We start from the raw sequence: 25,298 nt of genomic DNA, 5'->3' as shown, positions 1-25,298 counted from the left end.
GGGTTCTCTTTCTTCTGAAATGAAGAACAGTCAGCCCAAGATGGATGCTCACTGTTCTAACTTCATTACTGTGTCTCCTACAGTTTTCCTTTCCCAGATTACATCTCTGTAAATGGTTTAGGCTCTTCATTTTACTTTTTCTTTCCCAAAGTAATTGTGAATAAATCTGTATCACATCAACATGTATTCACTGATTGCTGTAGTTTTACTTTGTAGTTTTCACACTTAGAAGTACTCATGGTCTGTCTTGGATTCCCTGGCAGAAGTTCCCTGGCATTATGTTTTTTATGTGAAGTTATGCAGATTTTATGAACACCTGAACACAGATATGCCTGCAGACTGAGAGGACAGTTATAAAAATTGTCACTGGAGACACAAAGAAATATTTTTTCATTTTGCTACTGTATTCCCTGAAAAACAAATCAAAATTCTGTATGGATATCTATTGTACTGGCCATATCTGATCTCCAAGTACTTTATAAGCACTAATTACTGAAATCTCCCCAAACTCAAGAAACTGACAGAAACACTCCTAGAGTTACTAAGGCACAAGAAGATACAGAAAAGTGCTTACACAACTACCAAGGACAAGACAAACAACAAATCTATCCTTTATCAACATGGGAACTTCATGTGGAGTAATGATTCTGCTGAAAAGCAAGAGAATAACTTCTAGATTATCACAGGTGGGTTGCTGTCAGTTCCTCAGCTATCTCCTAGCACATTTTCAATCTGTAGCATGAAGCCTTTGTTCACCCACTCAAAAATTAAGGGCTGTCTCTGTGAGTTATTCCAATGAAGCTGAAATACATCTGCTTTAGCTAAGACATTGCCATTTGAGTACGCCTAAGTGACACGTGCAGCTCTTGCAGCCCAAAATTCCCAAACTCCCTCTCCTTATGTGGGTTTTGGATCAAAATGAAATTTGAAATTTTCAAATAAGGGAAGAGAAAAAAGCCTACGCACCTGTTTTTTCAAAGGGCAATTTCTTTCTCCACCAAAGAACTCGGTCAGTCCAAGCCGGGGTTCTGCACTTGTCACTTGTATCGTAAGCCTCCGACCCAACGTCATATTTATATGTTGGTCCAAAATTAATAGTCCCTTCATGGAAGTCTTTAAAAATCTATGGAAAGAAGTACCCTCTCTTTGATTGAGTTATAGATGAAGTAGGTGCCACTGTGCTCTACCAATTTTTTTTGTGAATAAACAACATTTTGATTTTTAAACAGATTACTACATTCATGTACTACAAATAAATGTCTGAGAAGAACGTTTCCCTCTCTCAAAGAATTAGACCAAGCCAATACACTGGTATTCAAGAAAACAACAACTTTAAAACGTAAACAAATAAGACACACTGCCTTACTTTTCCACTGGATTTTTGCTGTTGTAGTTGATCAAATTCCATCAGCGTTTTCCAATCTTGACGTTTGAGAAAATAAAAGACTTCCTCATATGTTAGATCAAGGCGATAGTTAAAATCGCCACACCAGAAGACATAGTCATGAGAGAACACATTCCGTCCCTAGTTTAGAGAATACAGTTAGCATTAAATCACACTTAGGAAAAGAACTTTTAAGTGCACTGAAATACACAATGGAGTCTTTGAATTACTAAATACCAGATCACACACTTCCCATATCCTACATACTAAAATCCATTTCAAAAAGGACTACTTCCTTCACTGTCTTTTGTGCCCCACTGAGCTGAATTTTATAAACAAGAGTATCAGATTTCCTGTTTTCTGAAGCTATGCCTAAGCTGGGAACCCCAGTTTTAAATTCACAATTTGGCTGAATGCATGAATATAAAAGAAAATTGGTTTGTTTGTAACACATTTCACATACGTACACTTACTCATTCTAAGTAAAGCACAAGATGCACCACACTACCAAAACACATTCACAGCAACAAAGGTCTTGATTAAGAATGAGCTCCAAATTTGACCTTAGGTGCACACTGCCATAGTTTTTTAAATATACTGGAATAAACCATCACTAGAAATTCACTCCAGTCCTACGCTTAATATCCTATATTCTATGCAGTCATTTTCTTTTAGTCAAGCTATAAACCGCCAAAATCCTCTAAACGCCTCTAAAACAGCTGTAGCTGTCACAGCACTAGAGGGCACTCTTTATATGTATTTCACACACAAGGTACATTCAATTACTTCAAGTGTAGACGACATAAAATAGCTAATGAAATATTACAAAGAAAAACTACCACAAGCACAACTTTATGGCCATATAGAACAGATATCCTATGCAGGATTTCCAAACTGTCAATACTGTTTCGTACATAAAACATAACTAATTAATATGCTGCGTGTGCCAAGCCTCTAAACCTTGCAAACCATAGGGAGTCAAAATTTTATGCTTTGCAATCTAAATGCCATTGCCTGCTGACTAAACAGAATACACAGACTGGTCCATTCCCTGTCTGCTTTAGGACCTCTCCCGGGAGGTCTGAGGAAACACTGTATAAACTTACGGAACCAAGATTAAGGGAAGCAAGGAGGCACTACTACCATATCCCATAGGTTACTTGTTGGCCTGAGGAGATACATGTGAAATAAAACACTACAGTGATTGATTTTACACCCTTCAGGGGAAAAATTATTCATATGGACTAATAAATAGTGCCTACTTGCCATAGCCTGAGAAAAAACAGCACTTCCTCAACAGTGACAACATTCAAGAGACACAAAGACGGGAACAGAATGTACCTTATCAAACATCAAGCAATGATACATCGTACCCATCAGGAGCAGATAAGGCACTGATGTGCTGAGTGGCAAGGATGGTCTTTGAGGAATCCCTGCTAACTAGTGCCAGCAAGAGCTACATTTCTGAACGCAACGCCAGCCACTTAGACATTATCCCCGAGGTCTCACAGATTTGTCAATCAAGTCACACTGTCCTAAAACATCAGCTTGAAAATTGCTCAAAGGCCAGGACTTTTTTAGCACTGCAACCACTGTATTTTTGAAAAGTGTAGAACTTCTGCATAGCAAGTGCTATACTGGGTGATAAAGAACACAAAGAGAGACAACGTAAAGGCACAGTCTTTACCCTGCCACATTTTCAGCACATGTACACCTATTCTTACCATTGGGAAGCTGAGTTTCTGTGTTATTTCTTTATAGTCTTCATTCCTCTCCTTCACCTGAGTCTGCCCAGCAGTTAAGTGACTGCATATAAAGCAGAAACTAGTACTGTAGAACTGGAAACGGATGCTCACTGCCCCTTTATTTCCAGTCTTTCCTCCCATTCCTGTCTTCACAGTATCTATTGCCACATCCCTGTATGAAAAAAAAAAAACAACAATAAAGAGCTGCAGGGAAAACCTTCAAATAATTTTCCAACATAAAGGAAAAATCTGTTTACAGTGCCATGCCTCCTTTCTCTCCTCTGCAAACTGAGGCCTGAACAGAAAGACTGCTGCCATTAGGCATATCTTTCACACTGACTCTTTGATGATGTTCACGTACTTACATTTCAAATGAAATATTATAAGTTACTATAGAAGTAAAACTATTTAAAATTAATTTTCTCCCTCTCCTTGTCCTTGCAAACAATACAGCAAGAGAAACAGTGGGAACTTCAGCAGGATGCACATTTCAAGTTTACCTCTATCATGATCCTAAAGACATTAAATGAATAACCATTGCATTCCCTTTTATACTTTTAATTACATGGGAATCTGTTTTTCAGACAGCTAACAATTCAGCTGGTGTTACTATCCACTGAAACCCAACTTTACAGTCAGTGCCACACTTGTCAGACCATTAAAAAGCAACAGATCATAACCCATAACTTGTTAAATCAGATGCAGTAATCATCAGATACAACTGTTTAGATCTAACTCTTAAAATAAGTTATGCTTTAATGACAAATTACTTAGATCCTCCACATGTTTGATTATGTAATATTTCAGTGTTGCGACTAGCATACACTTATGAGTTTTCCTAAAGAAAGATGAATTGCTTGGCAAAGCAGACCTGCCTGCAGGAAAATTCCTCTCAGATTGCCAGTCTATTCCAAGAATAAACCATGCCTGTCTGATCAGATAAGCAAATGATGACATCATTGTTGTAATCAACTCCAGCACCATGTACGTCCTTCCCATTCAGAAAATTTCCAGACAGAAGCCAGGTAGCTCTAGACAAGACTATTACTGGCTCTAAGTAAGGGGCAGGGGGAAAACAGTAAGTCCTATTTGGCTTCCTGCCAGGCACCGATAACCTGAATGAAGAAAGACGTTACAGATTCTCCCTGTTTTTCTCTTTGTTTTCATCTATCTTTTTCAATTTCTTCCCCATCTTTTCTGCCCTCCTATCTTTTTTCCTCTTTGTTGGCTTCTTTTCCTGATCGCAGAAAACTACCAGAAAAGACACCCTCAGGGAGACAAAAGTGGAGCATCACAGTTTGCTGTGAAAAGTTGGATTTTGAGTGCTCAGAAAGAAGCAAGCGTTCACCCTTTTCTCTGTAAATACTTCTCCCTTTCTGCTTCCTGACTATTCAATTGCTGACTGGTATTTAGCTGACTTCTATTCATGGCAAAGGTTGAGATAAGCCACTGTATATGCTTGTATTTTTTCATTCCTTTTTCACTACTCCATAAGCTTCTGCCATTCTCTCATTTTATTCCTCTATTTTCTGATTTCTGTCTTAATCTCTTCAATCTCTGTAAGCACAGAAGCTTTTTTGCACTTCTGATCATTTTTGTTTTCCTTTTATGGGACATGGGAAAAGTTACATAAGCACATAGGTTACATTTGATTAAGCACAACTAGCATACAGCAATATATCAGCATTAAATAATGAACTCGGTCACTACAAACAAACCCTTCCCTTTTTCTCCCAGTTTCAGAGGCTCATATCCAATTCCTAGCAGTTTGACAGTTGCTCTAGACTTTAGGACAAGAAGATGCCCAAGGATAGATTCAGCTAACTACTCATTTCCTACCAATTCACACTTAGCTTGTACAATTCTTGCCCAGGGCAAAAACAATTTAATGCACTAAACCCTGCAGCTTCATACTCTTTCCTTTTTTAATAAAAATGAGAATTTTCTAGGGGCAAGAAGGGTTTGTTTGGGCACCAGGGACATCCGTGCTAGTAAGCTGAACACATAGCTCTGGGCTCTTCTAACTAGGGACATACTTCTCTTTCTTGTGACATCTCATAGAGAAAAATACTTAATGGGCATTCAAATAGCAGTGAGAAAAATTCTCTCTCCCTCTAAAATCTCTTCCCAACTTTTCCATAATTCTTTTCAAGTCTGGAACTGTGTTCTGCACAGAACTAATAAGGATAGGGCTAGAAAGTTGTTGCAGCTCCCATTCTGAAGGGTCGGGTCGCCTTAGGACTAGCGAATGACTAGTGGCCATTAGCCACACATACATCATGATGGAGAGGCAAATGGCGTTTATTGCAACTACACAGCGGTTTATATATCCTATGTACTTCGTCTACGCCCCTAAAGCATGCATCATAAATCCATCACAGAGCAGGGGAGGTCCTGACATGTCACATCCCGATGGGCTGCCTCACTAGCGCCTACTACAGAAAGTAAAACCTGTCCTTCATGCAGAGGCAGGCACTTGCCTTCACTTGATGCTCAGATTGCTCTTGGACATTCTGAGTCAGGTCATTCACTTCCCAAAAAAGATGCTACACCATGAGTGCCCACCTAGAGCATGCCTAGACTCCTTGCTGAACTGGAATAAGATATACTGGGCCGGACCTTGGGCTGCTCAAGAGGAGAGAGTCCAAACAACTGCTGCCTGGAGACATGTCTCTCCTACACAGGAATTCAGGTTTGCACAATTTCCGCCAAGTTTAAAAATCACTCCCACTCTCTCTGGTCAAACTCCATCAGCAGACACCACTGAAAATGTAGACTATAATGACTTGGGTTTTATTTTTACCTGATGAAGGGGACGTGATAGGGTCGAACAAAGATGAAAAGACAAACACCAACAAGCTGCGCTGATGTCAGCTGAATGTAGCGATGAGTCCTGGAAATAGCCTTTTGAAGCTGTTCTCCCCACATCTTTCTATTTGTTGTACTGGAACAAACATAAAATCATTTAATGGAATCAAAAGAAACCACACACAATCAATAAAATGAGAAGATTAACTGTGCCTTAGGTTTATAAACAATCTATTAGGCTCTATACATGCTGATTCCAGAACTAAAAATAATCTAGGATGCATGGCAGGGATTGTGAGCCAGAGCAGAGCAAGCAGGGTCAGCAAGCCAAGACACAAGCAGAAATAGTTATCCCACTATGGGACATGAGGTGCATTCTGTCAACTATACTAAAAATGATCTATGCTGTAGTAATCATAATTATAAAACCAAAAATCTAAGTCAAATCTTTTGACTTATAAGATTTCTTATACTCAATAAAGAGATCTTCTCCTGGCTCTCCTCAGAAGAGTTAGCTATTGACTGTTCTTAGATGAAGCCTTGTGAGTGGGTTATACAGCTTCAGTTTTGCAGACCCAGCCTCATCTACAAAGTCAACTGAATCATGTGGGTACACCATGAGCTCAGCAGTCATGCTGAACACTGCTGTAACTTGTAACCCAAAAAAGACAAAAAAAAAAACCAAACAAGTCACTGAGCATGTTTTTCCAACACCATACATGGATTTAAGGACAAGTGTTAAACAATGTCATCCATCAGAATCCTTCTCTGCTGACACAAAGACTTAGAAAATATAGAGTTTTCTAATGCACAGAAGCTCAAGAATAAAGAGCACTTTCAGCAGTACCCCAGTGCTGTTTGTTAACAGCAAACATATTTCCAGCTATAATTACATGCAACAGACTTGGAAGGAAGTGTTCTACATACTTGACGCAAGGCACAACTCTGGAGGCTTTTGTTTGACTCGTTCTTTTGGGGAATACTGGGCTTTAGAACAAAACAAAAACAAATCCTATTTACCTGGCATTTACAATGTTCCCAGCACTTAATTCAACCATCTCTTCAAATCCCACTGCAAATATGTCAGGAGGGCAGTTCTCATCATCTGTTGTCAGAAAAGGAAAAAGTTATACAAGAATTACTACCTTATTATTTCTCCTAATGATTTGTGTTCTAATTTGTGTCAGAGATCATTCCTGTAGCTCTATCCTGTGCATTCCCTGCCAAGCTTATACATAATCATTACTTCTTTAATCTAATCTCACAAAACAACCCCCACAGTTCCTTCCAGCTTTTTTCCTGTCTTTCTCCCACCAGACTCTCGCAGACAGAGTTCAGAACAATCACTATAAGCACTATACTGTAGCAGTGTTAAGATGAAAAAGTGTTCAGTATTCTCCCTCTCTCACTCCAAACATAGTAAGGACACAGCACTTCACTACCTGCCATTTTTTCACCCACTTTTTGCCCAACTCGCCCACCCATTTCATTTTTATTTTTTTACACCAAGTCCATCTGAACTTACTGTCTATACAAAGTTCCTATATACTGTCCCCTCCCTCTCAATGTATTTAGTACATTTATCTGCTAATTTATAGAAGACTTTCAAATTCCTTATCTTCATAGATTAGGTCACTCTGGAGCACAGCAACTCTGTCTTCCCTGATTCAAGTGTGTGAATACAATCCTGGTAAAACAGCAAGGATCAAATCCTCTCCTATGATAGTATGAACTACTTCTGTTGACCCATCAGGTCTGCCCATTATTTAAAGGGCTGATTTTGGGTTTGTTTTTTTTTTTTCTTTGAAGTTTTGCTTATTTGTTTAAACTGTCACAGACCCAAGATATCAGTAACATAATTGGGCACAAAGAACTAAATAGTAAAAAAGGAGTCTAAGTCAGAAGTCTTATTTTCTATCTCAGAAAAAGAACATAAAGAGAAGTAAAATATAGCTTTACTCTCAGTAGACATAAGCATTAAACTAGAACAAGACACTTACCCTTTCTTTTTTTGGCTTAACATGACAGGCACTGTCATGTTAACTACTTATTTCCCACAAAATAATTTTGAACACGTAACTACTTACGCAGGCACTGTATTGACATTTCCATGTACAGAGACCTTTTGGTGGCCATACCCGAGCTCTGCACATTAACATAAGTCAGCTCCATTTCAGAAGCTACTTAGACATTCCATATTCTGACTGCCAATATCAATTAGTCCTGCTCCTCCAGCTCACTCAGGAATACAAGGGACAGCAGGGAGAGCAAATAACAGGCTCTCATCAAATTTTAATATCATGGGCACAGCCATTTGCCAGTACAGATAAACTGCTTCTGAACAAGACTGGACCAAGCACCCACCCAAGCTGTTCAGAATATAGTTGACTGCACTGAATTGCAAATCTATACACTCAAGAACTAAGAATTCTGTCTCTGAAACCGGGACAGGTTCAAACAGGACAGCTTATGTAAGAGCCAGGGATCTGAGGAATTAATTCCTGAGCTTGAAGGGCAGGAACATAAATATCCCTGTGATGCCAGCAGAAGGTTATATACAGGTTCCACTGTAACAACAAAAGCACAGATTTTGCCATATCTTCATTGGATACACTCATTTTTCAAATGACAGTACCTTCATTTTTCATTTTTCTTAATAAAATCTGGAAATAAAGTACAGTAACTGACTTTGTTCAGTACATACAGAATTCAGTGGCTATCTTAAGCAAGCCAGAAACATGAGAATTTTCTATACTTCTAAGGAAAGGCAAGATGAAGAACAAGGAGACATTCCAGGGGCACCTAAGCACAAAGCTTCCACCCAAAATAAAGAACCAAGAATGGGGAAACTGAGGAACAAAAGAAAACGTGGTATGCAGAATAGGCTGTACAGGTCTAAATTAGCCTGAATACATCCTTTAGGTTTCCAGAAAATGCCCTTCAGGATGATGCATTGACTCTGAAAGGAACAGCTGGTCAAAACTGGTGTTCTGACCTGCAGACCCTAGAAATGCAGTACCTACTGCAATATCAAAATGCATTTTCTGACTCTGAAGCCTTACCCTGAAATTCAGAAACTCCAGAGAGCTTTGGAGAATCCAGCAGCCAGTCTGTCAGCTCACTGGTACCAAGGATGTTGCTTCGAAACTGCTTCCCTCCATTCACGTTCCAGGTCCCCATGGCAACACGAACACGCTTGAAGCTTGTGAATTCAAACTGACGTTCCGACATGGCCTTCAGAATACTTGGAGTTACTAATGGAAGAGAAGAGAGAGAAAGAGAGCATGTAAAACAAAAATGTGCCATAAAAGCAGAGAAAGAATCCAGAGAGCAGTGACATGTAAGTCACTATGAAATAATGACAGCACCCTAGCAGCAAAAATGCAAAAGCTAAAGAATAACTCCAGTAGCAATGGCAATGTAAAGTAAGGCTGATGCTATCAATTTCTCTTCCAGACTCCAAGCATCTTACAAAAGCAGCTGTGCCTGTGAGAAGCCAGTCACTCACTTCCAGCATATATTTTCTAGAATTTCTTCAAGTAACAACTGAACAAATTCTTTTCTCTTCCCTTAATCTTTTCAGTTTTGCCTGCAGACACTGAGTACACCACAAATTACGACTTAAAGCCAAGACCTACCAAATTTAGATGAGGGAAAGAGAGAAAGTAGCACATCGTATCTTCAAAACTAGCACTGTCACAGCTCTCTAGCCTAGTCAGAAGTCCTTAGAGGAAACTGCTACCTTCATTATTTTTGATGAGTATAGACAATTAAGAGTGCATTTTTTCATGTGAGTAGCTGTAATAACCTTAATCTTCAACTACTCGATATGCAGCAGCAGTCAGGCATAGAAAAGGTATCTATACTGTCCTTGTAGTCCACAATGGTGACAGCCTCAGGTCTGAAATGGAGCTGAATGGCTCATGTCTACCCTGTTAAAATCCAGCAGTTCTCTGGAGCAAACTGGCAACATGAGACTGCTTGTGGGAGCAGGTTATTCTGTATTCTGCACATGAGTTTCTTCTCAAAGAGCTAGGCTGGTTGATTCTAGTTGGGTGCAAACAGCTATGTATATGTTACGGACTATCAGAGCCTTGCAGTAAAGCAGAGAATGAACCAGCATAAATGTGTCTTTCAGATCCAAACGGCTAAGAGCACACGCAAACTGCAGGCTTAAAATAAGGAGATAAAAATGTTGAACTCAAGAGACTTCCCCAGGTCAGAGCGACCTAAAAATCTTCCCCTTCAGTCCATCTCCTTTCAACTATCAAAGATAATCAAAGAGCAGATAAACATGCTGGAAGTCCAAAACAAAACAAAACAAATGAGAAATAAGCACAGTGGAATTAAAATTTACAGGATTCTGCTACAGTAACTTGAAAAAAAAGTGTTTTAAACAACAGAAGAGTAGTTTATTTATAAAAAGATGCAATTGCTTGTATCTGACAGTCAAGATCAGACAGAAAAGAAAAAGGAAGGGTTTATGCTGGCCTTACCCAGCAGTGCAGTGTGATCCATGAGCATCTTGCCCTTATCTGCATATTCCTCACTGAAGAAGTCACCCATGAGAAGCAGCTTGATGGCTTCCTGCTTTACTGCATCAAAAAAATTTGACTGAATGGTACGAGAGACAGAGCGGGCTCCATCCTTGAGCTTCCCAACCTACATCAGACCAAGATCATCAGCATAAGAGGCAACAAGATATAAATCAGACACCTTTCTTTACAGTCACTTCTGAGTAAACAGCTTTGCTGCTTTTCTTTACCTTGTGTTTTCCTTCAAGGGCACGGCTGCCAGTAAACACTTTGCTCAGATTGTGACCATTGAGAGTCCACATTGCTTTGTATGATTCCACAAAGCGCTCAACTATAGATCTAGAATTCAACCCAAGGATCTCCAATTGTGTAAGCAGAATCTGGGTTTGGAGGAGAAAGGAAAAAAAAAAAAGAAATAAAATCACTTTTATTGAATATATTTTGCCTTTTCTTCTCAATTTAATTATTACAGCCAGCACAATTCTGTAACACAGAGCTAGCAAGAAAGACTTGTATTGGTGAGGCTTATGCCCCTTTTCTTTCCTGTGTGACAACGTATGCAGTACAGACATCTGTGAAAGGTCCTCTGATAAACTTACCTCCAGCGCAACGAAGGACTGTACGCTGTTAGTACGATCCAGGCAGTCCAAACAATTCATTCGAAAAGTACCTGTCTGCAGGCTTTGGTAATTAAACACAAGAGGAGGGAGGAAGAAAAGTATATTTTAAAAATAACTTCTAATTACAGGTTGATTGAACAAGATCGTCAAATGTTCAGCTTGAATATTCCCACCCACATTTTGACGGTGCGAAAGTGGGATCAGTACACAGTACACAGTGTATTCCATTACATATCTAATTACCTGACTGTCTGCAACACAGTGCTTGCAAATCCATGCATTGGTAATTTTCCAAATTCTAGACCATGGAGATGTAGTTAAACCAAATGATCTATTTAGTGCCAAGACTACACTTTGTTTCAAATCTGTATTTCAATATGGCCACATACGCCCATGGTCCAAACACAGAGATGAACCTGGGAAGGCCAGGAGGGCTGGTGCCTGGCTATGCTGGGGCATGGGGGCAGGGACACTCACCATGGACTTACATTCTCGCCCTTTGCAAAGACGCCAAAGTCTTCCCAGTGCAATTTCAGTTGAGGTCTCAGTAAATTTTCCAGTTTTTCAGTTTTCCCACCTTTTGCAAATTGGTGGTAGTCAAAGTTTATCATTGGAGTGTCTGCTGCATGGAAAGACGCCCATAGCAGTTTCTGTTTAGAAATTGAAAGGAAAACAAATCCTGTTCACATGACAGCATAAGACTGATACCAGCATGCTTTTCATTGTTTGTAAACAAAGGTTTTAATTTTGAGAAGTTCACATGGAAGTCTGAAATGCCAGATGTGAAAACAGCAATGAAAATTCTGTTTTCTTTCCAAAACTGAACTGGATTGCTATACCCCAATTTTCCTGCAGCAAATTCCAAACTATGCCTGCAAAGCATACCTCAGCACTGGTCCTGTGTGCACCCTGACTAGTGGCAGCCCTGCACAACAACAGTGATGCTTTGGGCAAATTCTGACATGAAGAATGCCCAGAGCTGCTTAAGGTACATGAACATAAAAAAGCATGAGTGTATTTTGCAACTCTTCTTTAAATGCCAAGAGAAAATGCGTGGCCCTAATTTTAGGTGGAGTGTGGCTGAGGAGGAAGGAAGAGACAAATGATATCCCAGGAAACATACTACAGAATTTTGTGGCAAACCACAGAAGTGAAAGAAGGGACACAAACAGCCTGATTATTTCATCTCCCATTTCCATGACCTCATATGTATTTCCGTAATTGCCACAAATCTCATTAACATTTCTATAATAGATACAGCTGTAACACATCCTGCTTTTCATGGCAAAGCCAGAGATAATTGTTTTATTAACTCTAATTACGCAAACCTTTGTATATTCCCTTTACTTTTGGACTCATCTCAGGAAAGGAATGCTTTATTCCCTTTATTCTGATACAAAATGAATACAAAAAACCTGATTGAATAAAAAAAATCTGATATTATATTAGAAGCCTATATACAACTGTATCAAGTTAGTAATTAAATCACCCCTCCAGAAACAAATTTGAAGGTCTTGCATGGTGTTTGGAGGAGAAAAAGCAATATATTTCATTACATTATTATAGAAGTCAAAACACTTTGTATTTGCACCAGATCCACTGGCGCTGGTGACACACCTGAGGCGTAAATTGTTGTCTACACTACAGTACCGCCTTCGCTGTAAACATAATTATATCTGTTACAGAGGACGTTTGTGAGAGGAACAGCATTACTGGGAAAGGTACTGGTTTTTTGTTTGGTTGTATAACAGGCAAAGTCATGATTGACAATTTTTTGTTTGCTCCAGTTGCACAAACTAACGGTAGTGTAGACATTCTGATCAAGGGAAATCAGTAGCAGTGGCAGTGACTACAACAGGAATACTCTGAGCCAACTCAGAGAAAACTTGTAAAGGTTGCAGCAACCTTTGGGAGAAAAGTACATGCACAGGAGGGAAGATGGAGAAACAAACGTCACAACAGGAGAAAAGCTCTCATTCCTGACCATTCTATAATTTATTTTTAATCTGAGTCCTTTAAAATCACTGGACTAAAATCTAACTATATATTCTTTCTAACGATTCATCTGTTAAAACACAAAGGTAAAGAAAAGACCATGAGGTGGCTGTTTTCAGTTGGAATGCAAGGTCTTTATTCTATAGACGTCCTATTTCTGATTTAATTTCTCACTGTATGATATTGACCAGAATACTACCTTCAGGAATGCAAGTATTTGATAAAAATATCAGAATTAAATTTACAAGAAAAGTCAGGTTTGTATCTTTATATTTGAACATTCAAGTTTTCATATCTTACAATTACATTCCAACATATTTTCAAAATAATCTATAACAAATACTGTAAAGAAAGCAAAACCAGGAGGGTATAGAGGCCTAGCTGTGTCAAGGTAAAATTCAGTAAAAAGCTGAAACTAGAAGCTAGGACCTGACTTCTTTTCTGTACCTTCCTCACTGTTTCACTAACTCCAGTGGCAATTGCTGTGATCATATTCCATACAGAGGAAGTCGTTCACTTTGTCATTTCCCACTGGAGTAGTTGATCCCTCCCAGCACTTCCGTAGAAAGAAGAAATGATCACACAGAAAAAACACCATTAAAATGTTCTTTGTCTCCTTCCAGTAGAGAGGTGCTTACTTTCAGAGTAAGTATTTGAACTCAGAACTGTTGTATCACTCTTCAGTAGTGATAAATACATGTAACACTATAGATGCGTACTTAAAACATCATTCATACAGTTATTTGTAAATACATACTCCCAAGGGTCTATGTCTGATTTCTGAAGCAACGAGGACTTTGGAGGCAGGTTCCCATCAATCTCCAGGCTAATGCGAGCAGCCACTTGCCACAAATACCACTCAGTGACAATCTCCAGGTTCAAGTACACATTTGTTTTAAAAATCTGGCCATGAAAATATCATTCCAGACTAAAACACAGGGCAGCTTTTTAAACTTCCAGTGCCAGTCATCCTGAAAAGGAAACCCAGACGCTTTCAAGCATTAGCTGTGTCTAGGAAAACATATTTAGGGAGAAGGAAAATGTCTCTCTATAAACCAGATTGTCATCTAGTGCTCTAACAGTTAATTCCCATCACAATTAGTGGTAAACAGCTATTTCTCACTATAATCAGAGCAATCAAATCTTCCTCTTAGCAAGCTAGAGCAAGGTACTGGCCCAAAACCAGTTCTGACAACCTGGTGAGGCACCTGGAAGAATATAGTAACTGTACTGTTGACTACACACTATGGACAAAGCTGACCAGCACTCAGTTTTGCAAACATGAACTACTCTTAGAACAATTAGGACATTGTTATTTTTAAATTCTGGTTTAAAAGAGTAAAGGTGTGAAGAAATAAGCAAGAAGACAGTCCTGAAAATCAAGTCACAGAGACTATAAAGCTTAATTCCCTGTAATATCTAGTGGGAAAAAAAAAACAAAAACATATTCAGATCTACTATTCATCAGGTACTTGCCCAGAAAGAAAACAAAATGTGAAGGCTCAGGAAGTCAGCAGTTTAACAACAACAAAATAAAAACAAAATGCATGTCTTTTACCTTGAAAGCTCTATTGAGCACCTCCTCTCCTCCTCTGCTTCCCAACAAGTTAACAATCACTTGTTTTCCATACTGCTCCTTCAGAAGCATCATATGCCTACAGCAAAAGTAACCATAATAAAAAATAAAAACAAACCAATGTAATACAGCCTACTACCTTTTTTCCAAAACACAGAAGTAGAGAGCACTGGTAGTTCCATCTAGCATGCTTCAGCCATGGCAGCTACAGACATTGTCCTCAGCTTCTTTGCTGAGTGCAAGTTGTACAAGTATGAAATTAAAGAACATATTACTTTGTACTGAACATAGACAGCAGCATTTTAGGAAGCAGGTCCCAGATCTTTTGTTATCTTTGATATTGTCCAAAATGTGTTCCCATCTCTTGGCTCTCAGCCTAAAAGCTGCACAGAAAAGATGATCAGGAAAGAAAACATACTATGCTTCAGCAGGAATTGCCCAGCATTGCTGATCCAACATTCAGTGGCAACAATGGGACGTAGGATTCCAGGACCAAAGTCAGAGAGGCACGAACACATCATAGGTGATGAGTTCAAACATCTCTGAGCTGCTGCAACCTTGAGATACTCACGGCTTACTTAAAATTAAGCAGGAAAGTTAGTAAATATAACTACTGCTACACTGGTTAAGACCAAAGATCCTTATAGCAAAATGGCCTGGTCCAGATTCTTCAGGAGAAGCAGAACAAGTATAAAGTAGTATTTCATCTGGCATATATTGCCAACCTTTCAAAGCCTGACATTTAGGGAATCTAAAGTCAAGAGCTGTTAGCCAGATACATAGGCACCCATTCTCCCCTTCACAGAATCACAGAATCACAGAATCACCCGGGTTGGAAGGGACCTCAAGGATCATGTAGCTCCAACCCCCCTGCCTAGCAGGGCCACCAAACATACACATTTAGACCAGGTTGCCCAGGACCCCGTCCAACCTGGCCTTGAACACGTCCAAGGACGGGGCATCCGCAACCTCCCTGGGCAACCCGTTCCAGGGCCTAACCACTCTCCTTGTAAAGAACTTCCCCCTAACGTCCAACCTAAATCTTCCCTCCTTCAACTTGGATCCATGATCCCATTAATTGATCCCTTAATACATTCTTTTCCAGTTGGCATACATGTGTTACAAAAGCTGTGCTGGCTTGTCAAGAAACAATTAGAACCTTAGTCATCTTATATCATGTACTACCACCACAGCGATACTTAAAAGCAAGCTGAATAGAAATAGACAGGAAAAATAACCACACAAATGGAAAGCTGTTACTTGCTCCAAAGCAACATGCAATGACAAAGTGTCAGAAAATCAAAGTGTCAAATATTTATTTTATTGCATGCATCTTTAAAATCTATAACCAGAGTTAAGCCACACAGATAACCATGGCAATGGAGAAATGAAAAACTTAGCATCATATGTTTCAAGAAACATGGCTAGATATACTTTCTGGCATTATTTGTGCTTCCAATTCTGCAGCCAATTCTCTGTACACCAACTCTTTCCGTACATTTGCACCCATCTGACTCCAGCACCAGGCTCCTGCTTCTCCAGCAACGTTATTTTCAAAGAACAAAACTGCTGAAACACAGGTCACCTGTTATGAGAAGAGCTCCCCAAGAATTTGTCAGGGAAAGGGGACAGAAAAAGATCTGCTAACAAGATAACCATTTGCTTCTCACAGTGTCCTCTCAAAGCATTAACCTATCACGCTGGAAAATCTAACAAGCTGAACTCTCTCTAGCACACTCAGAAACTGTAGCATGTTGTTACATCTGAGAGCCTGCTTCCATGTATGTTCTTTGTCCATTTGCTGGAACAGGCTGCCCAGAGAGGTTGTGGATGTCCCATCCTTAGAGGTGGTTCAAGATGGATTGAATGGGGCCCTGGGCAGCCTGGTCTAGTATTAAATGGGGAGGTTGGTGGCCCTGCCTGTGGCAGGGGGGTTGAAGATTCATGATCCTTGAGGTCCCTTCCAACCCTGGCTATTCTGTGATTCTATGATCCCATGATTTCCAAAAGGCTGTCTTTAGCAGCTCTGCAAAAAGAGAGATCCTGAACTTCACCTAACCTACAGATTTTTCTGCGCACAAGGAAAAGGAAAAGTGCAAGTTCATGTTTCTTACAAGAGGCTAATTTTCACCAGTCGCAATCAGAGAGAACAGATTCCCTGAGCAAAAAGGTGTTCAGAGTAGTTCCTTACTGAGGTACTCCCAGTTCGTTGTGCAGAATAGGAGGATGCTAAAGAATTTTCTCACATGAATTCTCTCTGCTATGGAATGCAGAACTCTATGACAAAGACTCGGGAAAAGTAGTGAAGCAAATTAACATGGCACCAGAGGACAGCAAGAACATGAGTCTCAAATACATCTGAATTCAGAGGCATTTAGGAGTCTTACCAGGCTTTCAGAACCTGGGCTAAGTCCCTTTGGAGCAGGGACTGCTATGGTACATAGACCCTTCAGATGCCAGGTCCTGTTTGGGACTTTTCAGTAGAGCAAAACTATTAACAGCTCCTAAGAGCACATTTGCTAACAGTTACAGTAAATGAAGCCATGAAATTAAGACATTTTACCGAAAACCAGCAGAAATCATGCTGAGAGATAGACTTTTTCATGATTTATAGATACCATATTAAGTCTTAATGGCTTAAAATGTTTATCAGCCAGCCTTTGGGTAACACAAAAGACTAACATCACAACAGCACCATACAATATCAGCTGTGACAGAATAAGACGCTGTTATTTCAGTATAGCAGAGCAACACTGAGAAAAGCAAATCCAGAATGGTTAGGAAGCGGTGTCAAATTTTTAATTGTCTGAGTCACAGAGGTAAAGAACACATGGGTACTGTAAATTCAGGTTTATTTAAATGTTACAAGAGGATACACAGGCCTTTCTTTGGCATATCACTCAGTATCTCATAGCTTTTCCAGAATCAAGCTAGGAGACCAAATCATTTCAATTACTAACATAAATAGAGAGGAGAATTCATGAGAATAAGTGAATAAAGTAAACACACATAATGATCCTGCAACACCTTGGGGACTGGCAACCTCATAGGAGGGGTGCTTCACATCTCTAATGATTCACTGGGAATGCATAAAGTTGTGGAATCTCAGTTAAATGCCAGGCTGCTGTGTTACTGCCAAAGTTGAATGAAGCTTACCTATCAAAAGCAGGAGCATTAGCTTCTAGACCTCTGTTAAGCCTTAGATGATAGGAACCCACCTAAAATAAAATATTGGAAAGAAAAATTATCTGTAAATCAATAGATGTCCCCCTTTTTCCTTAAGAGAAAAGCATCTCTTTAATAGCATTGGTTACCCCTAATAGTCTTCACACACCCACACACATAATATCCTTAATACAAAAGCCACAGCTTTTATCACACAACATTTACAATTACCGGTGAAAAGATTATTATTAAGCAAAGGGATACCTTCTACACATCTTTTTATAATCAAATAAATCATCACTTCCCCTTGCCAACTTTCTCTAGCAGATATCCCACACTGCATCACATGAATATGCTGTGTGTCCAGCACTTTTCCTGCCCTTCATCCCTCAGAAAAGGCTTATGTTATGCTAGCTCCATGGACTGGGGAGGGACTTTTTATAAGGGCATGTAGTGACAGGACAAGGAGAAATGGCTTTAAACTGGGAGAGGATAGATTTAGACTAGATACTAGGAAGAAATTCTTTACTGTGAGGATGGTGAGACACTGGAACAGGTTATCTGGAGAGGTTGTGGAAGCATTCAAGGCCAGACTGGATGGGGTTTTGGGAAACCTGGTCTAGAGGGCAACCTGGTCCCTGTCTATAGCATGGGGGTTGGAACTAGATTACATTAAGGTTCTCTTCCAACCCAAACTATCCTATGATTCTATGAAATATGATGGATCAAACCCTGTGCCATAAATCTACACTGCTAATTATTTATAAGATCATATATCTCTGTCTGTACATCAGCATCTTCTGTTATTTTCCTAATGTTGATTTATGCAAGCCTTTCCAACACCAGTGCCAGCACATTCACGTCCAAGGAATAAGAGTAATGAGTATTCACCAACAGGTGAATTCTGAATGGTACTTAGGTGCTAGATCTAAAAATAAAGATGTATCAAATGATTATTAAAGAATTTTAAAAAAAGAAAAAGTTATGTAACATCTCTCCACTAACACATATGAATGAATGTGCATAGTCAGACTAGTTGCTTATCCCTCTGCTCTGAGAGGAATGGTAGGATGATTCTTTGTCGAGCTTCTAACAGTACATAAATTGTAACACATATTAACCTGCTAGGCTTCATGCATTAATCTCCTAATGAAATCCTACATCTTTGTCTTGAAGAAGGTCAGGTCAGGTCAGATAATTGCTACTGTTTGACTGAAACCTAGTAAACAGGCTAAACATTATACTTTAAAGGTAAAGTGCTCTTATAGAGCTGCTGTTATCAGTTTTATCCAGGAGGTTAATATAATCAGGATACTCCTGATAACCAGACAGTTCAGAATGAAAGGATATTCCAAAACAAAGTGTTATAACGATATTGCTGTAACCTTCAGTTTAGGACATCAGGACATAACCCCTTACAAAAACTTTCCAGCAAGGCACACGAACATGTGAAAATGCTGAACTTCAGTGACTATATCTGTTTGCCTGTTGTGTTGTTTAGCTGGTTTTCCCTTTTATCTAAATGCTATTTCCTATAAAGCAAACCTAAAAAGAAATAGATCAGCATTTTCATAGAATGAGCTCCGTATCGCATTAAAAAAAAAAAAAAAAAAGTTACAAAAACAATTATTTAGAAGTAGAAAGAGAAGATAGGCTTTTTGATTTATTTGTTTACCTGAAGCCCCGGTTGCTCCCAAAACAGCGGAACAGAACCTCTGATCTGCACAAAGGAAGAGACATCGTCGTCCAAGTAAATTGTCTGCAAAGATAAAACAAATGGAAGGAGTTCTCCAATTAGAGCTATCCGTCTGTGACTCCTTCATCAAATGTGTTTGAGACCTGAACACAAAGGGTGAAAAAAGTAAACAGCATATCTCACCGTATCCCCTTACTGCTCAGCCACTTTTCCATGGTCTCACAGGCACTGGAACAAAGTACAACGTATTCGCTTTCATGTACTCACAGCAGATTCAGTTCATTACTCACCAGAAATAAGAGAGAATTTAAAACAGTACCACTGGCAAGGCAGAAGGAATCTTTCATCCACGACAAAGATGGATTTGATCTACTGGTGCAGAAACTCAGGAAGACCAGGACATGCTCTCCCTCTGTCTCTCTCACAAAATTTAACTGCAAAATGTCATTGCTCCCTGTGACTGATGATGAGTAATGTCAGGTGTGGGACAGGCTTATCCCATGCTTTATTTATTATTTCTTATTTCACTGCATGTCATGCTTTGTCAATGTTCAAATAAATCTCAGTGAAACCAACAACTTTGCTACTCCCATTCCAGGACACAGTGAACAGTGCGTTACCTATTTCTCTTCAAGAGGGTTTATAGCCAGAGGCTCCAAACTATCCATTGCATTCCCAGACCGGACCTCAGACTCCTGCTGCATATCTGTTATGATCACTGCTACCCAACTGATTTCTAATCAAATTCATATGAAATACAAACATTGATTTCCCCAGTTAGCTTCCCCCTCCACCAGCTTCCAGGCAAAGCTCACATTATACATTAACTTAGCACAAAAGGTACTATCTTCAGACAGGGTATGACCACAGAGCAACTGTGTGAAACCCAGCTCTCTCCCCAGCCTATTCTTAGCAGGAGAATCCTGGCTGTTTTCCACGTGTGACACATGATACACATCTCTGTTATCTCATGCATCACAACGAGCCTTTTGCAGCCTTGCAGAGGAATGGTATCCATACAGGTCACTCAGGTAGCTGCTTCTCTAACTGCATCGTATCATCTAGCACAACTGCTGCCAGCTGGCTGCTAGCCTCCAAAATAGAAAAGAGCATGAAAATGAATTACCATACGGCTTCAATGTGTTTTTTTTTTGCTTTTGGATTTGCCACTAGATGTTCCAGTTGGGTGGATCAGGTGAAGAATCTTACCTGAACCTTGACCCTGCCACCAATGTACAGTTTTTAGTTCCACGTGCAGAAAGAAGCATACATCAGAGAGGCAGGTATTTCCATATTCTGTCATCAGTTTTATTTAGATAACTTTTACAATATTTTTGTAGTGCCCTCAAAATTATCTCCATTTCATTAAGATGAAAGATTTAAGCAGCCAAGGATGCAAAGTCCATGTTTGAATGATGGCTAGCTCTGACACACAGCAAAATGGTATGCTTTTAGCCTTAAACCAATAAACTAAGTGCTCTTTCATGTTGTATTCACCCTAGTACCACTCCAGGAAAAAAGCACAGGTACTTCATATTGGTATGTTGGTGATTGAAGCCTCTTTGCAAGGTCTACCTCAGCTTCAGAAAACATGCACTTCCACTGAAGTTTTCTAAATGTTGCCCATAACTGAGTGCAAGAACTAATTACCATAGCAACACATCCATGTACCTTTCTTTACAATTCTGTGCTCAGAAGAAATCACAGAAACAAAGAACCAGCTTCAAAGGAGTCCAGCTCCTCGCTCCACAATAATCCCACAGTTGGACTGCAGGAAGAGTGAGCAGGCCCACCTTCTTCCTCTTCATTTCCTGAGACAGGCTGTCAAAGATGAGTCAGGGACTTCTAAACACCCAATCATCTTTTTGCAGGCAGCCAAGGACCCAGAGGATCCACTCTAAAGTAAGTAAATTTGTATTGCTCCACTGACAGACTTGGTATTATTCTGATTCATACTAACCAAGGATTCCTGAATCTATGAAAAGAAGAGTCAAGACTGGACCACCCCAAAATTTGACAAGAACAGTCAGTGATGAGATGAGCTGAAATAAAACATTAACATTTGGTAACGATGATTACAGACAAAGCTTCACATAAAGTACAATCTGTCTACTCAAACAACTTACTGCAGAGGACCTGTTTTCCTGCAATCTTCTGGAGCATCCCAATTTCCATAACTAACAGAAAGCTTCACAGTTGCAAGTATCTCTTTGGTTAGTTCTTTTTAAAACATCTCAGCTGCAAATTCTCTAGGTTCACTGATTAGAAAAATAATAATTCTAACTTTAATAGCTGCAGTTTAACATCTTCCTAAGCTACAGTTTAAGTAGCAAGTATTTCACCACAATTTATAGACCCTGCACGTACAACTCACCTTCTTTATGCCAAATACAGTAGAAAAATACTGACCAAACATTTCTGCCTTTCTGCACTGACAGAATTTTTATTTGCTCATATTTCCATTTACCAGTGATTTGACATTGTAAGAGTTAACAGATGTTTGCTTATATTATTATTTACATTTTCTATTCACTGTTGCCTTCTCTATTTTCTGCTCTACTAAGCTGTCATTTGGAGAACTGAAAGAAAAAAACACGTTCAAAAAACTATTTGTGGATCATTCTTGTCATCAAACGTGATGCCCATAGCCTGATGTGATGATCCTCTGTCAGGATGAGGACAAATATTGAACTCGCCTATGCTGATAAGGCATTTTAAACAAATTGGTATTTTTATGCACATTGTCACATAGCTTTCAGAAATTCAAATGAGGTTTTTGAACTGGGAGCATGGCCTCTTCAGTACAGGTCACTCACAAGAAAGTTCTCCACATTAGCACGTTTTTTTGGGGTTTTTTTGCTTTTTAGTTACAGAGCTTGGTATTCTGTTCTCTAAAGCAATTCTGTGGTCTTTCACAATCCTCTCAGCTCATTCTCGTGACCCAGATGAATCTAAAATTATTTTCTTCAAAGCTGCCAGTGAATTGGAAAAAGACCTCATATTTTTTTTAATGAATGAGAGGGCAACTCCCAGTTACTGACAGTCATTCCTTCCTAAACAGACTGTAACAAATTTACTAGGCATTACAACCGGGTAAACCTTCTCTAAATTTCAGCAGTATTCATTGCCATTCATTATTCACCACTATGACCCATGATTTTGACACTGCCTTCTCCCATGCACATCCCTTGACCTTAACAGTAACAGTGGCAAGAACCTTCCTACCAGCAGGCCTCTTAAGTGAGCAGCTTCAAAAACAGAGACTAAGACGACTTCCCAGATCAGAAATGAATGTAATCTTAACACCTATACACACTATCACAAGACACATTACCTAACTTTACTTAAGTAAGCACTGGTGAAATTACAATTGTAAATTGTTAAAATTACAATTACAAACAAAAACTCTAACTTTGCTGCTTATGCAATTCCAGCATTTAGTAATGGATAGGTACTGAATTTCTTTTCTCATATTCTTTCAAGTCTGGATCATTATTTGTTCACAGTGTAATGTTTTCTACAAGCACATATCTGTCCTGCTTTTTTTGTCATTCTGGTGTTGACTTGGTTGCCCTGTGTTCTAAATGGACCCATTTCTCTTCTTCTAAGGCAGCGCACGAAAGATGACCAGTACAAGATAAAAGGCTGTTCCTTTCTTAAACAGTGATTTATTTCCAGAATTTATCTGTCCTCTGTTTAACTCATGGACAAGGAACACATCCAAGAAGACCACAAAGACCACATGTTCCTCTAACTGTGCAACAATTGTCAGCCACATTTTGGATAATGCTTTGCTGTTAGGGTTGATACATACTGCTAATGCTATGATGACTTTGTCTTTGGGCTTCAGAGAACTAACCTGTTGTGGAGCCTTACCTCCATAATGACAGCGTGATGTTGACTACTTGTCCCAAGGAGAACATTCATTCCTATCAAATTTTCAAAACATCCAAGGATGACTGCTTGATTCTCAAAAGGTCTGGCCATAAAACAATTCAAACTATTTAGCTGAATGGATTCTGAGATATATTTTCAAGTTTCCAATCAGACAACATAATAGCAACTGGATACTTACACTACATCGAGGACCTTTTTGCCTTGTACATCTCCTGTCCTCTGATATCTGGTGTTAGAAATTGTCATGGGTTTATTTTGACTCCTGCTTAGCTTCTTTTTGTGGTTACTTTCTCCAGCTCTGGGATCAAGGGTGATAGTGGTGACAGCTCAAGAGGGCAACAATGTCATGCTTTCTCTTTGGTTGCATACAGCCAGACCTTGACCCTCCAATCCAAGGACCTCTCCGGGTACAGAGCAAAAGTTGGTGTACAGGTACTGCTCATTGGCTTTGAGCAAGAAACAAGCCCCTACTTCAACTAGCTGGTGTTCTAATCCCAGCATGCTTCTCCCATTTATCACTTAGTGAATAATTTATTCACTAAACTCTACCTCCTGCTCAGCTTCATTAGAAGGAAATAATTATCCAGTCACAACTTCCAATGATAAAATTAATCATGTACTCAAGAAACACACGCAGTTCATGATGAAATGGATTCCAACGTGGCTTTTTTCTGGGATCTCCATCTCTGTCACACCACTTACAAAAAGCACAGATAACAGATGGTCTAAACCTACCTCTCCAGGACTCCTTTTAACTCAGACCAACAGGACACAATAATATACTCGCCAAAATAATCCTCTCTGTCCTGCCTGTGGCCACAGTAAGACTGCATCCAGAAAATAAATTAACCACATGATTGCATCCGTTCCTAGCCTGGAGAGCTATCCAACATGCCCAGGAGATATTGTGAAATAGGGATCATTTTTCTTCATCGGCGTCCAATATTTTTTCTTAAACTGGAATAAAGGGAACATCAATCCAAATTCATGGCATTTCCTTCTAATGCCTTGTCAAGGTTTCCATATTAGACACTTCTCCGAACAGTTCCATGAAAGGGAAAACAACTGAAACCATTTGTTTATCTTGGGTAAATCAGAGTTTTTCCCCTAAGTTATATGCTAAGACGTTAAGAGTTCACCCTCAATCTGTGGAGAATATTTGGGGCAGGAGCTGAAATGTAAGCAGTGACGAGCACACAAACTAAATGAGGAAAACATGCTTTCTTCTCAATGTTATCAGCAGAGAAGAACTAAAAGAATGTGATACAGCCTCAGCTTCAGCAGATTGCTAGGCCAGGTAGAAAGGGTGATGAGGAAGGAGAAAAGCAAACAAAGCAAACTTTGCTCTCAGCAGGTGCCTATCAAACAGATATGAACAAAGTGAAAATGTATCATTTAAACTATCACTGGAAAATTGACTGATTTAAAAATCTACTTGAGGATTAATTGCAACTCTGCAATTAGAAAGGGTATGTCAATATATTAGAAAAAAAAAAAAAACTAGCAGCAAATTTGGAAGTACACATTAGAGAGATTTCAAAAAAGCCCTCATTTTTCTCTCCTTTGTGTTTTATTTTTGCTTGCCAATCCTACTATTTTTTATTTTTCCTTTATAAAGATGCAAGCCAAATTATCAAATATTCAAAAGACCTACTGGTAAAGGACTTTTTTGTTGATTCCTGGTTTGGTTTTTTTGGTTGTTTGTTTGGTTTGTTTTTTTTTTGTGCATGCGTGCGTGTGTGTGTTTTTGAAAAGCAAAAGTAAATGAGATATTTAACTTTTCCCCACTTCTTCTCAAACACCATGAGTCACAGCAGTTCAGTGAGCCCACAAAAATGACTCATTGCAGAGCTAAAATGCCACAAGGCTAGCACAGT

At 39.3% G+C, this 25,298-nt stretch overlaps 1 protein-coding gene across 1 annotated transcript in view; it reads right to left on the bottom strand.

Moving 5' to 3' along the window:
• The window catches only part of SYNJ2 (synaptojanin 2), a gene marked incomplete at both ends in the record, with an annotated part of 65,593 nt that overhangs the window by 15,408 nt on the left and 24,887 nt on the right, over nt 1-25,298 (bottom strand). The window contains 13 exons of the mRNA XM_079550572.1: nt 967-1,123; nt 1,367-1,525; nt 3,109-3,301; nt 5,933-6,073; nt 6,958-7,042; nt 9,000-9,191; nt 10,434-10,599; nt 10,703-10,852; nt 11,072-11,153; nt 11,570-11,742; nt 14,646-14,742; nt 17,820-17,881; nt 19,504-19,587. Coding sequence (XP_079406698.1) covers nt 967-1,123; nt 1,367-1,525; nt 3,109-3,301; nt 5,933-6,073; nt 6,958-7,042; nt 9,000-9,191; nt 10,434-10,599; nt 10,703-10,852; nt 11,072-11,153; nt 11,570-11,742; nt 14,646-14,742; nt 17,820-17,881; nt 19,504-19,587 — 1,741 coding nt within the window. The remainder of the gene's footprint in view (nt 1-966; nt 1,124-1,366; nt 1,526-3,108; nt 3,302-5,932; nt 6,074-6,957; nt 7,043-8,999; nt 9,192-10,433; nt 10,600-10,702; nt 10,853-11,071; nt 11,154-11,569; nt 11,743-14,645; nt 14,743-17,819; nt 17,882-19,503; nt 19,588-25,298) is intronic.

Source organism: Tetrao urogallus (genome assembly GCF_951394365.1).
Source record: "Tetrao urogallus genome assembly, chromosome: 2".
Taxonomy (NCBI): Eukaryota; Metazoa; Chordata; class Aves; order Galliformes; family Phasianidae; genus Tetrao; species Tetrao urogallus.
This window is presented reverse-complemented; position numbering and strand designations above follow the sequence as displayed.